The sequence below is a fragment of the Leptidea sinapis genome, chromosome 10, assembly GCF_905404315.1.
Source record: "Leptidea sinapis chromosome 10, ilLepSina1.1, whole genome shotgun sequence".
Taxonomy (NCBI): domain Eukaryota; kingdom Metazoa; phylum Arthropoda; class Insecta; order Lepidoptera; family Pieridae; genus Leptidea; species Leptidea sinapis.
In genome coordinates, this window is record NC_066274.1 from 1,795,441 (window position 1) to 1,814,173 (window position 18,733).

The 18,733-nt window shown below is 32.2% G+C and overlaps 1 protein-coding gene across 10 annotated transcripts in view; it reads left to right on the top strand.

The window, feature by feature from the left end:
• The window catches only part of LOC126966522 (RNA-binding protein Musashi homolog Rbp6), a 934,160-nt gene that overhangs the window by 780,779 nt on the left and 134,648 nt on the right, over nt 1-18,733 (top strand). For all 10 annotated transcript variants that reach the window (XM_050810646.1, XM_050810647.1, XM_050810644.1 and 7 more), the window contains one exon: nt 17,444-17,492. In XM_050810646.1, coding sequence (XP_050666603.1) covers nt 17,444-17,492 — 49 coding nt within the window. The remainder of the gene's footprint in view (nt 1-17,443; nt 17,493-18,733) is intronic.

Consider the following 18,733-nt stretch of genomic DNA (forward strand, 5'->3'; position numbering starts at 1 on the left):
AAACAGATTATCATCTCAAAGTATTTACCCTTTTAATAAATTTAGTACTAATATTTTGTTTACTTAATCAATTTAAATTCACACACAGAATGAGTGTGAAGGTAATAATTTGTTATGTTTATTTATATTTTTGCGGTCCATTTTCCCTGTAAGGGTCGGAGTTACAGCCACATCTATTATTCATCGACGAAGACACGGGAACGAAATTTGTTTAAGTGCGTTGTGATCCAGCCAATCTCCTCATTTTTATTTCATTCGCAATAAATGGATTACTCAATTCAAATCGCTTTGCGTTATCGATAGTTTTATGGACTTCATGTATTGGTATCTATGTAATAGTCGTATTTTAAATCTCCACCACTTCTAGGCTCAAACTTCAGTTCTGACGAGAAGCCTTAGTGAAAGTCCAGGCCAAAAGCGTGTTTCCGCCCTTTTCTAACTAATTTATGTGTAAACCTAGTATCCTAGGTTTACCCATCTCTCGACCGAGTCGCATAGGCAAAGACTGATACTCAACATCTATTTTAGTCAAACTTCAAAGCTCTTCTAGGCTGGTCTGATCTCAGGTCTGACGAGAGTCCGACAGTACAGTTTATGATTAACGAATTTAAGTCATAAACTAGGGGAGACTGATTTAGACAGTCATTTTGGCCGTTCAACCGCTCATCATGAAAATTGCCATCTATATATAGTTTGATTGGAGAATTTTGGAAGGTTATTCCAATATTTGCAGCTCTCTAGGAGCTCTTCCTAGCGGAGAGGCAACTGCAGCATTGCATTTATAATTAGTATCCTTCTATCTCAGAATATTATCGTGTAAATCACTTATTCAAAAGGTTACATTTTATAAAAAACTCAACTTTATATTATAAAAAGTTTAATATATTATAAAGTAATATTCTATTATATCAACATAAAGTTAAAAAATCATATTTGCTTTACACTTCATACGTCAGAGCAAAGCCTATTTGAAAGCAAAATCGAATTTGAAGCGTGAATCTACAGTTAATCCTCCACATTGTCTGTTTGAACGAGTCAGAGCTTGACTCTACATCACGTTAGATAAAGAGCTGATAAAATATTACGATGAACTTCAATTCTCTATCAAATGATAATAGAAATCGTAGTTTGCAGATATTTTTCATGAAAATATAGTAATTATTATCGAAATAGTATTGTTATACAACATTGTTAAAATATTTAGCTTCTATTAAATAAATAAAAGTTTATTTAAGTAACAGATTGAACTGTGTTGTAGTGAAATGTAATAAATTTAAAAGCTTAAAACTAAATACTACAAATGTCTGTGACCACAAATAGAGTGGCGAGTGAGTTTTTGTTTTGATGTACTCTACTTTTAGGCTTATAGTTACGCTTTTGAGCTATTATTAATAAAATAATGATGTTACATTATCGATCAGTTTTACATTCTCGAGATTTTTTATAATACAAACTTCAAAGTTTCAATTATTTTTAGAACCGTTTCAGACTATATCTATTCTCTCAAATTATTAATAATTATTGACCGTTATATTATTAATATAAATATTTTATTCGTCGCTTTTCCTTAACGCTAAAAGCTTAATACACAATGCCACTCGTATCTTTCCGTGTAACGTATAAATTGCCTCTAATAAAATATTTTTATCCGTTAGAAAAAAGTAAGAGTTTCCCTACCGTCACCTGAGTCCACTGGCACCATTTTGTCGGTACCCCGAGACATAAATTGCAAATAAAAGTAATTGTTGAGAGTTCCGTAGGCGAAGAAAAGCTTTGAGCCTGAATTTGTGTCGAATTACCTGCCACCGGTTTTAAGACTTGCAATTTATCAGAAGGGGCTATCGAGCGATAGGCCGGAGGTCGTTGGGATCCGTATAATGGACCGTTATTTTAAGATTCCGACCATGTATTAATAAAAATGTATGAGCTTAATATATGTACCGGCGATTGGGATAATGTTACTATTCTATCCATTATTTTAGAATGTCGTTAATTCTAATTCGATATAGAGAGCTAGTTAATTTTGTTACAGTAATGTTAATACAAATGATTTAAGTTTTCTTTAGTGTTAATTCCGCCAATATTTGTTATTAAAAAACAATTCGACACGTGTTTTGCCTCTACACGAGGCATCCTCAGGACGTGTTGTTTCGCCAAAATATAATATATTATGTATAATTATATATATAATAATTATGTATAATTATGGATTTTCGCAAAGTAACGCCAAATTCAATAAATTTTACAGTAATGTTAAGTTAATTTCAAGAATTTATTTTATGTTTTATCTAGCTTCTGTAATATCGTGTGTACGCTGGGTATAGTTTACAAAAAGGCAGGTTTTGATTGACGGCAGCAATAGACTTAATGTGACCTCGAAGCAAGTTTCGCACGAGTCACAGCGACTGGTTAAATTCAGAGGTCGACGCAAAGCGACGCAATCTCTCATACGTCACGCAAAGGAGCTTTCCATATAATTTATTTCCCTATTCATATTTGTCTTAGTTGATTCTTATTCGAGTATAAAAAAAGGCTGATTTATGAGTTATAGCATGAGATTACAGAATTTCGTATTCCTGTAAGCTTGGATTGTGCAAAATGCTAAGCTAACATATGTAGAATTCGAGTTTCCAGATTACGTGACTAGGAATAGTAAATTGGATGATGATGTTGATAATGTACGTTGTAATGGCCATCGCAATAAAACCTTATAGGTAAGCGATAGATTAAAAGGAAGTAGGTCAGGGCAAGCCCCTTGCCTTATGAAAATAAACTGTTTTGGTAAGTTACTCCCTAACACTCCTATTTCTACGTTTTATATAGTATGACATATTACACAGAACTGATTTACTTGTCGTGGAATTAATGATCAAAATGACTCGAATGAATTTCAAAGATTTTACCACCATTTCGGAAAAAATTGAGACTTACTGAGAAGAAATTATATTTTATACAATGTATATTAAGTGATGCACCAAAATTACACAAACCTTTTGACTTACTTGTGTTAGTAAAAAAAAAGAAAAAGAAGTGGTTAATCTTGAAAAAACAACTCAAAAGCGTAATGAGTGCAGCAGATGTATCAATTCACATATATATATACATATAATAATTAAATGTATTATGGGAGAAACTATCTATATATTTGAACTAATAACTAAATATGGTATACTACCAATATCCAAAATAAATAAGATAGAAATCCCCGAAGATAGCACACCCGACAAGCATTTCCATTCACGAGAATGACGCGTGGACCAGCCATCGCTTCCCTTGCAAATAATAATTTATCACAAGCATTCAGTTTTTAACAATCTGCTGATCCGAACCAAAATATTAAAACAAAACAGAAAAAACTTCACTAATGGAATTATAACCTTTTTTAAAAACCTTTTGAAATAAAACCATTTCGCTAACCGGTATATTAAAGTTATTAATCTTAATATTAGTTTTTCAAATAATAAACTACACCTTAAGTAATATATCTGTCACCTTATTTTTTTTTTTTAATAAAATTGAATTCTAGAAAGGCTTCTGTAGCGACGGTGATCAATATATTGAGAGGGAAATGAAATAAAACTTAAGAATAAATCGAAACGCTGTTTGTGTGAATTTACCAAACTCATACTAGTTATTTAAAAATAAACTTAATCCAAACTGTTATTAACATTCACTTCACAGTTAATTCAGTCAAATTAAGATTACTAATAAGTTATTGGTTTCACCAGATTTATTATCGAATAATGACGTATTTCGGGCTGCTTACGATACCGACATTATTATGAATATCCGATTTATATGCAGATTGAGACTGAACCACGCCTCGATGACTCCTTCGATGCATTCTGACTATTGCTGCTGTCCTAGTATATATCTGATTAAGATTTTAAATGAGAATTCAAATTAAGACGAATTTTATTAGACGGTCAACGCATACTAGAAAAACTTAAAATATTTTGAATACATTAATGTTATTTAAAGTACATTTCGATATGACGTAAGACGTTTCTGTACGAAATAAAAATTAACAGACATGAAACCATGAGAAATCTTTAATTTATATCTAAATATTGTAAAAAGTATTCATAATTATTAGTTGTTTCAATAGTTAATTTTAATTTACTTACGTGAGTAGTTATTACGTATTTGTATTAAATGACACTGAGTTAACACGCTCGGCTTTGTAGCGCTCACTGGAATACAATCGGCTCGACTCAAAGCGAACAGTCAGAACAGATCTACAAATTTTAAATGTTATAACTTTATAAATATACAAATAAATAAATGGGTGCATTTCCTATTATTAGTAACTCATTGGTGAACTTTTCAGTTCTTTCACGTTTTGCATCAAAGATATAGTATAAACTTAAACGTACAGAAAGAATATACAGAAACAAATATAACTCTAATTCATTAATCCCTCACCACTTTTACTGCGAAGTCTCTCGACTTCCCCTTACAACCCGAAGACAGAGGCTCTATTGTAAGGACTTAACAATTTACCCCTGCTTCGTTGCATTTCACAGAGTAATAATAAAATATAACAATGGATGTCAACTCTGTTCAAGATAAGTGGCCACGATACTTCTTCATCGCCGTCAGTAGCAAAATTCATGATCTCGAATAACAGAATAAACATTTCACTGACAAAGGTCCTTATAAGTTCAACCAATGCTTTACATTACTAACAGCTTACTGTTATTTTATTCAAATGATCTTGTAGATAGGAAAAGAAAGATATTAGTTATTGAAAACATATTTTAATATAAGTAGCCTAACTTACTCCTTATAAGCCGGAACAACCAAACATACTGACAATATAAAAAACAGTTTTATTAGCATCGTTGGTGCAATAGGCAGAACCATTGATAATGCTCTATAACACATTGAGGAATTTGCTAGAAACTGTGACAATCATAATGTTAACACGAGGAACAAACATAAACTTGTTGTGTCTACTACAGGATTAAGTCGAGTTAATAAATGTTTTATTGGTCGTTGTATATGCTTCTAAAATATGATCCCAGAAAATGTACAAAACAAATGCGTAACGAAATTTAAAAGAATTGTTAAAAACCTTTTGTGTGAGAAAGACGGGGAAGGGCGCTGATATGGGACACGACTACCGTCGACACTCTGGCTCCTTTTCATGTCCAGGGTACTCCAGTTGACGCTGAGACTGCTGCTTTGACTGGCAAAGATATGCCAATATACCAAACGACAGAAATATGTCAGTCTCAATGAGTCTTACAACTTTCTGTCATTTGGTGTCAAGACCCTTAGTACGTTGGACCCAGAGGCACGGAGAATGTACAAAGTACTAGAACTACGCGCCTCAATATAGCTACGGAAACCCAAGCACGGCCAGCTATTTCGTCCAACAGATCAGTCAAGCATTTTAACATGGAAATATTGCCAGTATTCCTTGTAGTGACCGTTTTTACTATATATAATCATATAAAGTATTGTAAATAGAATTATAAGCATTGTTATGTTGCGAATAACTATAAAATACTTTATGGTTTAGAGTAGAATACCAGTTACAGCTTTCCAATCAAGCCTTTATTCGAAGTATTGAATAGCTAGAGATATATTAACGGGAGTCGGTAACAATTAACACCTGAGCCAATTCAATGCAATTCGGTTTATATTCAATACGCTCCATTTATCAGTGCCGTCTTCGTTTCACTATAGATGCATTTCAACCATTACCTTTGAGTTATTACAGAGATATATATACACTCCTGAATAAAACGAATTTAATAGAATAAAAATGTTGATTAGAAATATATATCAAGTAAAATTTGATGGAGCACTATACTGGCATGTTGTGTATATTATATTATATTAATTAATTAACTAGAAGACTTAAAGATGGCCCTACGCTGTCCTCACTCAACGTATTCCGGCAATCTTGACCAGGTCATCGGTCCATCTTGTGAACAAAAATCATCATAGATGTAATTCGTTTTTTTTTAATAATCTAAATGCTTTGTTCTTCTTTGAAAGACGAAAACAACCAGTGATTGCTTCACATTAATATGAAAAGATTGGATATAAATATTTTCTCCGATACCATGATTTTGCTTTGAAAACCGACATTGGATAATTGTTAAAGGCTTTGCATGTTTTATAAAACCCAACTGTCAAATCCAAGTTGTTTTTTGTTCGGACATTTTTACGAAACTTTGAAGGGAAAAGTATAATGAAAAGCCAACACATCATTCATTTTTCACCAGCGCTGTCTATTATGAATTGCAGTTTTAAAAAGTTGGTAATTAACATCAGCTTGCAATTCGAGCCAGGTCCTAACTTTTAAGTGTTACAAACTTTGTGAAATGCTCTAAGCATTTATGAAAGGATTTCTTTATATACACAGCACAAAGGCCAATGAATACTTATATTGAAAGAATAATAACGTAGGGGTTTTGAATCAACAAAACATATTCTTTTTGTGAACACCAATTCGGAAATTCTTTATTATAATCGCACAATCGGACTCACAAATAAACATTTGAATTGATTTTTTACTTTTTTTTCATCTTCGGACGATATGCTCTTGACTGAGCGGTCGTGGCGTCAACAAGTTTTGTATCTGTGTCGCTGTGACAATTCTGACGGTTTCCCGTTGTATTTTGCACCAGATTGTTCTGGAAGCTTCAAGTTTGCTGAACCCTTTTCTAATCAGTCGCCCTATCAGATGTACCGTCCTATGTTATCTACCAGCTGAAGCTACTGCCGCAGCTTATCTCACTCGAATCTGAAGCAAAACCATGAGAGCATTGGGGCCGAAATGATGATAGATCCATTCTCCCCCTTAACCCCTTCCACTTAGATAACCATAAGTAAGCCTAGATATTTTATGAGTATGGAATGGTCAGTCACGCACGCCTATCTTACATTTGTTCCGATACAGTCGACTCAAGTCTGCTGAATGAGTAATAATTATAATGAAAAAATACTTATTAAGGTCTTTGGTAAAGTGATACAGAATATAACATTGTCAAATACATAATACTATTAACCAATATTTATTTGATCATGTTCCAACAAAAGATAAATCCGAACAATAGCAATAATATTATCCTTTCGACAACTTATTCACTTTGTATGAACGTAGTACAATGCCACGATGGTTCTATATTATTAGATCGAGAAAATTTTCTTCTACCCAATATTCTTTTGATAATGGATCTATTGAAAATGTTGTACAATACATACTGCACCTCAAGTGATTCGTGCTCTTAATACAATAATAGGATCCATTATTTATTTATTTCGATTCGCTATTTGATTATTTTTCACCTCATAACAAGTCAGCGTATCTAATGTGTGTATGTCATGTTACAATATCTAATATATAAAATTCTCGTGTCATGGGTTTAACATTGAACTCCTCCGAAACGGCTTGACCGATTCTTATGAAATTTTGAGCACATATTGGGTAGGTCTGAGAATCGGACAACATCTATTTCTCATTCCCCTAAATGTTAAGGGTGGTCCACACGAACTTTTTTTTCAATTTTTTTGATTATGAGTCAGCATTAAAAAATACATACAACTTCAAATTTTCCCCCATCTACGATCAACAGTTACTTTTGTATCGCAATTTTAAGCAACGTTTGCTGGGTTAGCTAGTCTTTTTATATATTGGATTGGAGTTTTAATTTGCAATAAAAAGGTGTAGTTATAATATTAATACATTGTTTTTCATTGTATATTTTCTCACACTTATATATTTTTGCATTTGATTGCTGAAACAATTGCCACAAATAAGTTCACATCTCTTTTCAATAGCTTTGTGAAGCTCATGTGACTCTCAGTTTAAAAAAAATAATATAATTAGCTGTTTGGGGAAATTTAAACATTTTATTATGAAGATAAGGGACGAGACCAACAGGACGTTCAGCTGATGGTAATTGATACGCCCTGCCCATTACAATGCAGTGCCGCTCAGGATTCTTGAAAAACTCAAAAATTCTGAGTCTCCTTGAGACATGAGACGTTAAATCGTTTGCTCAGTAATTTCTCTAGCGGTGCCCTTCAGACTGAAACACAATAATGCTTACAAATAACTGCTTCACTGCTAAAATAGGCGCCGTTGTGGTACCCATAATCTAGCCGGTATCCTGTGCAAAGGAGCCTCCCAATGGTAAACTACATTGCTGTCTAAATATTATAAAATATAATGATTGTTAGAGTTAAGTTCTGTCAGTTTCACAAAACTACTTCGAATGTATTCTCTCTACAGTTCCAGCATTTAGCATATTGTTAAGGCGTAAAGGCATTTATTTTCTCAAAATTGAATCCTTTAGAATTCTTTTTGATGTCATTTTAGATAGCTGATGTAGTGTTCTATTAATAGTATTCTAATAACTCATTATTTACTGTTCCAATATTTTAACAAATTTAAAAGTCAGTAAGAAAGACTTAATGCGTATAGACTTTAGAAGTATTTAAACCCTAACTAAATATCGGGCTTACGACATAAAACAAACTAAGTTTGTACGAGACCCCTATCTACAACTCAATACTAAAGGGAATAGGAACGTAAATCCCGCCGATGATCAAATAATGTGTATTCTGCAGCACAGGCTAATAATTAATGAAGTGGATTCAGAGTTTTGTTTGTTAAAATGATTATTCAAATACGTAAAACGTTTTTGGCTTCGCCTAAACTTCTTTCATATTTTATTCATCGTAGCTTCACGGCTCGCGATATTCATAATAATTGATAGCATTAATCTCTTGTGTGCTTTATAATCTGTGGAAAATTTGTTTATTAAAACCTTTATTAATTAATAAGTACTTATTAACTTTAATATACGTGATATAAAATTTAATGCTCTTTAAGGCTTTCATTAACTAAACTTTGCTCAATCAATCAGTCAATCAATGATATCTACCTCGTTATTTGTTTACTTTACATCGTTTGTCTGTCTGTCAATGTAGGCCTGATCCTCTACAAAACTTAACTAAAAATCACGATAATGTACTACTAGATTCTTTTGCTCCTTTTGTACGTAATATATCATAGAAACTTTACTAGCAAATGAGATGTTTTGAGATTAAATTGAAAAAAAAAAAACATTTTAATTGTTTTTTTTTAAGAGATTGTTAGGCATAATTTTTGGCCTTAAGGTATTAATGTGAAGTACTTTAAGTAGAAATTTTTATATCATAATTTTAGACGCATGAATTAAAACTAAACATCATAAATTTTTAAATACATTATTATCATTTTTTAAATTTTGATCAATTTTATTTTCAACTGTACATTCGTAATGTAACTTACATTCAAAACAAATTTCACCTTACTATCATTATTATTCCTATTATCATCTTCAAAAACTGTATTTATAGGCTTGTGGTTACAAAAGATAAAAAAGTCTAAATTTAGTTTAGTGCTTATTCCTTTACCAAAACTACCCAACATGCCTAATGATTTTTTTTAAAACGTATTTTATTCATTATAAAGATGTGCAAGACGAGTTTTTCCAACAAATAATATATTATCCTACAAACACGAACTGTTTTTCGAGAAAACTCATTAAGCTAAAAATGAGCTAAGCCGTTTTATTAATATTCTTATCCTCGTCCAATAAAGTCATCTATAAAAATAGATCTAAAATTATATTAGAAGTTACTCCGCAGAGAATCATTACGTAAATACAGTAAAATTGTTCAGAATCTGTCTTTAAGAAGGGGTTTTATTTATAGAGGGTGAAGGGTGGTTTGTATCTGACTGGGTTATTAGCTTAAATAATATTTTCTTCTCCGAGTTAATTGTTACGTCGCCTTAGGAACAGGTGGCCGACATCATTAGGCCGCGAAGTTATTGCAGACATGAAACTCAAAACCCAAGTGAAGTTCCATTGCGGAAATATTTAAACAAATTAAAACTTTTTCTTTATACCATTTCCCAAAGAGTCTCCTCATTCAGATTCGTTTTTATTGAGTTACCCCACTTTGAAGCGACTTGTGAAGGGCCTAATTTGATTTGCTTACATAATGCGGTGTGTATTCATTCAAAACCAACAATGCAGTATTTTGAAGTAGAGAGTTTTTAGAGTCCCGTACCCGAATGGGCCGTATGGGAATAAGACAACGATATATTTAATACAATATACGTACTTAAATAAACAACCATGACTCGGAAACAAACATCCATATTCATCATGTAAATGTTTGCACCTACCGGGATTTGAAACCAAGACCTTTAGCTCAGTAGGCAGGGTTAGAAGTTTATCAGTCGTCAAACAATAAAAAATGCGAATTACAAAATAGTGACTCAATAATATTTTTCTTTTTCTTACAAAAGTATTTAAAAGTACATTATGTTATAACGGAACCCTTCTAATGTTAGTTCAACTCGAAGTTAACTAGGCTTATTTACTAACACATAGATATGCAAAAACTTTTTAGTACAATTTCGTACCTACATAATTGTAAGTTCAAAAATTATATTTTTTTAATAAAACCTATACTGTTGATAGTTTTTCTATAACAACTATTGAATGTGTAGCCAACAAATAATAATTTAAATAATCTCCATGTTTTAATTGTTAAATAATTAAATATTGGGCTGCAATAAAAAACAAAACTAGATTGATATTATAATGTTTAACATTCATTTCACATAGTTCTTGTTTTTACATGAATCTCTTGGGTTTCATAAATTATCCCAAATTCGAACCTAGCTAAGAATTTTCCGCGGCGGCCATATTGGAATACACAAATAATTCTAAATTAATTCTAAATAATTCCAAGAAGTATAGAAATTATTATCTTTCCTTCTTTGTTTTCTGTCGCTATCATGCTTAATATTATATTGGCCTAAAATTCGCTACATGCCAGGACTAAATAGTTCGCTTTGTCATTTTCTATACAAAATCAAAGTGTGTGCAAAAATTCTTGGTAGGTTGAGTACTTAAGCAAATCAAATAAGTCACATTGACATTTATTTTACTAATAATGGAAGAAAGAAAGACCCAAAAGCGCTCAACACATCCAATTGAAACAAATTCTAGGAGGCTTCATAAGATACATAATAGCCTTAAGGGTAAATGTATATACTTTTATAATAATGTCCCAGCCACTGTTCAGGCATTTACTATAAATACATTTAATTGTTTTATTGAAGAATGGCTCTGTTGTAAATTCTACTACTCCACAGCTGAATATCTAATTGATCCGACAGCCTGTGACTAGATTATGATTATTTTATAGTAATAGCAATGACAGCACAATATTGTATATTTTATTAAAAAGAGCGCAAAAAAAAGAATACTGGGAGAGTTTCTTGCGGCGCTTCTTCTGTCTCAGAGCGCCATTTGTTTCCAAAGCAGTAGCAGTGTCTTGTATATTAGAAATGACATCAAAAATAATTCTAAAGGAGTCAAATTTGAGATAATAAATGCCTTTTTATTCCTTTTTAAATTAATTCAACGCATAAGAAAATGAATATTTGAGTAAATACAGCACAATTTATGGTCGCTCTCCAAGAATTATGTGTATCACAAGTTGTTTCTCTGAATTGAAAGTTACAATATAAGAAGAATTCATCACAATTATCAATTACTATGGATGTTCCTTTAGCAAAGTATTTCAAGGAGGTCTGTTCAAATTAAACCAACCAAAAGTCATTGTTTGTGAAACAGTTGCTATGTGATGGACAAGAAGCTAGCCCTCCCAACTGCCAAAGTAACCGCTAGTGGCCGAAGTAGGAAAACAATTGCATTGTTCAACAGTTACTTTGAATGGCTGACAGTTCTAATTTAGTTTTGGTGATGCAAATCGCTTGTTTGCCATTGTCTTGACCATCGCATAGATTTTGACTATAATTAATACCTTTATCACACAGATTATCTTACAGATATTAGAATTCCTCTGGTAACAAAACACCTTAAATCACTAACAAACTCTAAAAAGAATTAGACCAAAAGTAAAAATAAATCCGTAACACAATTACGAAAATCTTGCAAAACATCCATTGAATTCTCGAAGACATTCTTATACGCTCCAATTAATTTTATATCCTTGTTATGAAATTTTAATGAGTCATCGATTTATCTGTTATTATTATTCTACGGGGAATCAATATTTCGTTTCGGTCACAATCAGCTCTGTATTGATATCTTAATGCATATTGATGTCGTTTCATTGTACCCACGAGACTTAGCTGTCTATCCGCATTAATTATACACCAGCATAAGCATGCATATGCAATGTTTACAAATCAATGAATCACAAATACCACATACATAACCATCATAGATTGTTCATAATGTTTGTTTAGCCGACTAACAGTGAAGCTTATCAACTATACAACTGTACATAGGTCTTGTGTTGTTGCTTTAATATTCTTGGAAATTAATTTAAAAAATATGCTTTATATCGTGTTGAAGTAAACACACTAAATATTTTTTTATTTATAAGGGCTCTAGGGTAACTAAAATAGCAGGCATGTGTTACTTTGCGCTTTAGATACGAAAACCAACGTACTTCTAATTGAATATTCGAGATATGTAAGTGTTGTTTTTATTCAAATTAAAGGTAGATATTATTTTAGATTTCTTTGTTAATTTGATCGGAGTTAAAATCTTCTTACACATGGAGACGTAAAAAAGGTTGCACAAAATGGGACAAACGATTTTTGCATCGAAGACAAAGAAAAGGCGCGAGGAAATTCGATCTCCTGACCGTAAGCGATTTTTAAATGTAATTTAATAACATGTAATGGTCGAGTGAATCAAATTATTGTCCGTAAATTCACATTATATACGAGTAAATAGAGTATCTATGTTGTAGCTTCAATAGCCGTATCGCATGCGATGGATCAAACAACATTTGCTAAAGCACATAATGCCAATCCCGCAACTCATAAAACGTTCTATACTCACATTTTCTGTTTACAATTGCATGAACCATTTACTAAACTTCTTTCAAAGGAATTTCTGAAGACATACCTTCAATTTTACAAGCTTAAAAAATTTATTCAAATTATAACCGACAAAAACGGGAATGAATTGCAGAAAAAATATTATATTCTATCCATACCTACTAATAAATGGAGAGCCATTTTTTCCTTCAGTTATATTGCAAAAACTACTGAACCGATCAGAATAATACTTATACCATAAAATGCAATACAAAACAGTAGAAATAATTAAGGCAGTGACATTTTATTACATAAGACAATCCATACAAAAAGTGGGTGTGGGGTAATTAATTTATGTGGCAAAATAACGTTTGTTGGGCTTGTAATAATATATATATATAAAGCATTTCAATTACACTATTAAAATGCCGTGAAGTGTTAGGGAAACAAATAACAACTGTACTTGTAATAATAAATACGAGTATAATTATTAAAGAAATCTTGACATCATCCCGTTGCGAAAAACAAAAAAAAATGGACTTAATCTAATACAAGTGACGTTAATGAAAAGTATTTAAACGTAGAATAAGACGGGAGCATTACAAATCTCGTAAACGACAAAGGAAAGAAGAAAAATTTCAGGTTTAGTGGATGCTCTTAAACGCGTACCTACCTCGCAAATTAATGCGACAGGTACCTTTGGGGACGCGGCAGGATTCTCCCCTTAAATAAAATACTTAATAATAGGGCCGACTGCTTAGTGGAAATGAGCAGGCATTAGAGAAAATTGTTACAAGTGTGACTTTATTGATACTTTCTCTTGTATATCTACCAGTTGTATTTTCTTACTGTTATCACTTTTTATCCACGGAGTATCAACACCAGCTATTGACACACAACTCCAAAGACGATATATAACTTATAAATAATCTCTAAAAGACACTCAGGTTCTACATTAATATCTAACAAAAAGCACGCTAAGTAATAATTTACAAGTTTTTCTCTAGGATTCAAAAGTCATTAGAAGGGCTTGAAATATTGTGTTAATAGGTGTTTTAAAAGGTATAAGTAAATTTCTTTGCTTAGTTAATTCTACTTAAAAGCTATTTCGCAAGCATAATATTAAATTCTATAATTATAAGTACCTGAGTAAGATATATATAATAAATATCTATGTTGAGCTAAGAAGTCGTTCATCAAATTTTCTAGAAGAGATTTTGACAATAACGATTTGAATATACGTCGCTAATAATATTAGGTCTAAATGGTGATGTTTACAATGAAGCTCATTGGATTTTTAACAGTATCGGTCTTGCGAACGATAGCATATACCATTTCTTCAATATCACTCAAATAAGTGCAAACATCAAACGACTAATAGTTTTACTCATATTATTAGAAACGAAAGTATAACTTGATGACAGGGAAAATGCAATTATTTAACTTTGCACTTACCGTGGTGTTCTGAACTAAACGGGAAAGTTGCACAACACTAATTTCTTAATTTAATATGGCAATCATTTTAGTATATATACGGTGGTGCTATATGATTGGAAGTTATACTAAAGTAATCGTGATGCATTTATCTTTTCTGGCGGTATATACTAGTCACTACTACTGCAAAAATTTAAAACATTCTAGAAGGTATATATAGATTCTTGGTAGAGAAGTAGAGACAAAGCCTAGTTCGCAGCGTGGACTTATCAAATAATTTTAATTTCTTTATTTAGATTCTGGAACTGGAAAAAAATTAATAATTAATTCTTGCGGTAGATTATAGTAAGGTTCTTTAGTTTCATCCTGATCAATAGTTTTAGGTCATCATAAAAAAACTGCTGAACCAATTTTGACGTAGGTAAATTTTTGTTTATTTAATTTAATTTTTCCTACAATAGTTATTGAAAAACTATTATATTTATGCAAAAATCAACACAAATAATTTAAAATTCATATTAGTCACACATTCATAACTGAATAATAATAAATTATTTGATTAAACATTAATAAACTTCCAGCAATATATATGATAAGCGTACATAATATCCTTTGTAGAGTTATGTGTATATGTGTATATAACTACAAAATTGCTAAAGTTCTGGTAATACACATAGTGGGCATCATATTGTCCGAATATTAAAAGCCGAATTATTCCTTGAACGGTCACGGCGCGATGTGTTCATAAACGTTCCTATTAAGCCTAAACTTGCATAGAAACATTTGCGCTTACGTGACTTAAATTTTGATCTCAAAGTCGATTTTGCCGTGACACGACCAATTCATAGTATATTCTGTGATTAACGCGAGTGTTACACATTTAAATAAAACATTTTTAAAGGTTTAAAACGCGTGTTATTATAACTGTTTTTACATTGGATTTTTGCGTTAAAGTGACATTTTTTATTTTAGTTAACGCGCCGTTTCTAGACCTTTCCAGATCTCGTTTTTAGGGGGATGAAATGAGTCAAATATAGTATTTGTCATAGTTGTCATTATGAAATTAAGCGCCATTTATTGTCTCGGAGATGGTATTTGCTGTAGACAGATGGTTTTTGGCAAAATTTACTGAAGTGTCCTCTTCTTTTTTGGTATTGGTTGGTTTTTGTGGGTTTTTTTCATCTCTAAATTGAAACCCACAACTACATCATCTGCAGTCCCCCTAAAAATAAGATCTGGAAAGGTCTTAAGAAAGTCGGGTTAACTAAAATAAAAATTGTAACTTTAACGCAAAAATGTAATGTAAAAAGAGTTACAACTACACGCGTTTTATTCCTTTAAAAGTGTTTTATTTAAATGACCGATTCAATCAAATAATAAACACATTGAATTCTCATAATAAACTCCAAACTTTAAACTGTGTACAACCGTAACTAGTTTTATGAACTAAACTAAATTTTGAAGTGACACAGCGGAATAAAAGATTAAATATAAAATGAGAAAAGTGCTCAAGTTATAAAGTTAAGGAGATACAGATTGTTTAATACGACGTCTTGTCTGCGGTACCAGCATTTGTTCCTTGTTATTTTTAAAATAAATTTATTATTATGCTGTTAAGGCTCTTGCACGATACTTGGTGAGGAACACGAAAGTAACGACTGGTCACATTATTTCATAATATTATTTTACAACTCTATTTTGTATTTTATGCAAGTTTAGAATACTTTAGTAGCATGCAAAACTATGATTGGGATGAAGAATACTGGCAACTCCGCAATAGCTTTTCTTAGATTTGTTTCCAATGGAGGGATTTTTTTATGAATATAAGGGACGAGACGATTAAAACGTTCAGCTGATGGTAATTGATACGCCCTACCCATTACAATGCAGTGCCGCTCAGGATTCTTGAAAAACCCAAAACTTTTGAGACATAAGATGTTAAGTCTCATTTGCCCAGTAATTTCACTAGCTACGGCGCCCTTCAGACCGAAACACAGTATTGTTTACACATAACTGCTTCACATTACTTTCATTTGATTTATGAGGGGACTTAAAAAATACAGTTTTCTATTCTGCGACTTATATTTCTAAATAATAATGGTCGGTATAATTAATAAATAAATATATTGGATATTAATCATTGTTCCAATTAATGCAACTATGAATTTAATATTAATGCTGCTAAGAATTTTACTTTTACTTTTTAGTAGTAAGTGTTTCGTTTAAAAATTCCATGTGAACTAGTTTCCACTTAGACTGCGTTTCATTATAAGTTACATAACTATTAATCTTGAAACAATTTCGCAAATCAAGTTAGTTTGAACATTAATTTGGGGATTGTGTGAATAATTTAGATTATAAAACAAAAGACAAACCTAATTCAATTTCGTCAAACGATGTTGAAAATTTTTCATCGCACACAAAAAGGGTTGTCGGCACACACGCCTGGATAAAGGCTTTGCAATTCCCGCGCAAACAAATCACCATTAAACAAACATTTCTACAGGTAAGAATAATTCAGAGAAAGGTCACCTGTTACGGGTATTCGACATCGATCATCGGGCGTACGTCGTGTCGGGGTTCGCGAGTAATGTTACCCCGGGGGCTCGCGGCGACTCCGAGACAAAACCCTTGAGGACACCCGTCAAACTCGCTATGCCCACTTTTCCAAACGCCTGTTTTAACACGAACAATTTCGCAAGTCCTCGGGCACTGGACATCATCCGCAACTGAAACTTTAATAAAGATTTTACAATTATAACATGAATGGCCGTTACGTCGACATGAATATTACAATGCAATTTCGGATTTATCAAGCGTACGGGGAGTTTTAAAACGAACAATTGCGAGCGAATGTTTGGGCGTGTTAGATGAGAGTTGACAGCGCATCTCTGTTCGCTTGTATTGTTCGTATCCTAACCGCCGACTTTCCATTTATTTCTCTATGAATACGTTATTACCTGCTCGCCCTCGCTTATCAAAGTTTATTTGCAGCGTGTGGTTTACTCTGTACGGTGCTTACTCGTTATTACAGAGACGGAGTGTTTTATTGCTTGGGCGAGGCACGAATCGAGCACCATCACCATATTTCCACTATTTTTATTAAAATTTTACGTTACGTTGTTTCAGATTGAGGACGCAATGCTAATGTTCGACAAGCAGACCAACAGACACAGAGGTAAGTCGTTATTCATTTAAAATTTAAAACGTACGGCATCAAATATATAAAATATATATAGTGAGTACCCGTCATAATAATTACAATTTAAAACGACTACAACACTTTGATTTAAATCAATATTGTAGCTATAATATATCTGTTATATACACGGTTTAATACACACTAAGCTCGCACATTTTTTTAATACGACTTATACGAATATTATTTTTTATAATAGAATTATTTCATTAAACTGAATATTGTGTATTCATTTTTTGAAAGAATAAACTTGACGTTATAGGGACAACTTAAAATAAAGTTAAAGTAAATAACAAACTATATAAAGAACAATATTGAAGATTTTTTCAACAATAATCTTATACACAACAATTCGTTCCAGTGCTATATCGTCTCTTTTTAACCTCAGTATAATTTCTATACCAACTTTGACAATATATTTTTACTTTTTATAAATATTTAGTTGACAAAACAAAATCCTCTCCATTTGTAAGTTTACGTTTACTAATACAAAATAGTTTTTCGCATATAACGTAAAATATTGCATGATTTTCCTCAAGCCAACTCCTAGACATCTTTGCTTGTCAATGGGGTAAGGAAAATATTATTTCTGAACACGCCTCGCCTCATTACTCCAGCTTGTCGTATCCTCAAAATCGATAACAAGTATAAATATCGTACAAATGTAAATCGAAACCAACGATTGTATTTTCATAAAGTTATTTTAAATAAAGTCGGTTTTGGTAATTGATGTTTTTTGTATTATCTTCTGATGAAGTTTAAATAATGTAAAAGTATTTTTTATTTCGTATGTTACTGTTATTAGCAGTGGAAATATTGGTTTGTTCAGGATAGTAGCGACGACTGCCCAAATTTCTGCGCAGTCTAAAGTAAGTGACGTGTGCAAAGGACATCCACATTGCTTCTCCATACTACTCGGTCCTGTCAATAACTTCACTCCAGGTCTTTACAATTTTCTTCGTCAATGAAAGTCCACCGCCAGTTTTGCTTAGGACGGCCACGTTTGCGATTTTCTTGGACGTTCTATTTTCGGTATATGATTCAAATCCCTGCAAAGCGTGTAAGCCTATCCAGGTCCAGTTTAAGCATTAATCCTGTTAAATGTCCGGAACTTCATGGCAGCATTCTCAATGATGATGATTGGAAATATTGTCAGGCTTATAAAACTGAGATTATTGGGAAGCATCGGTTAACGGAAACCAGGTTTTAGGGACCACTTT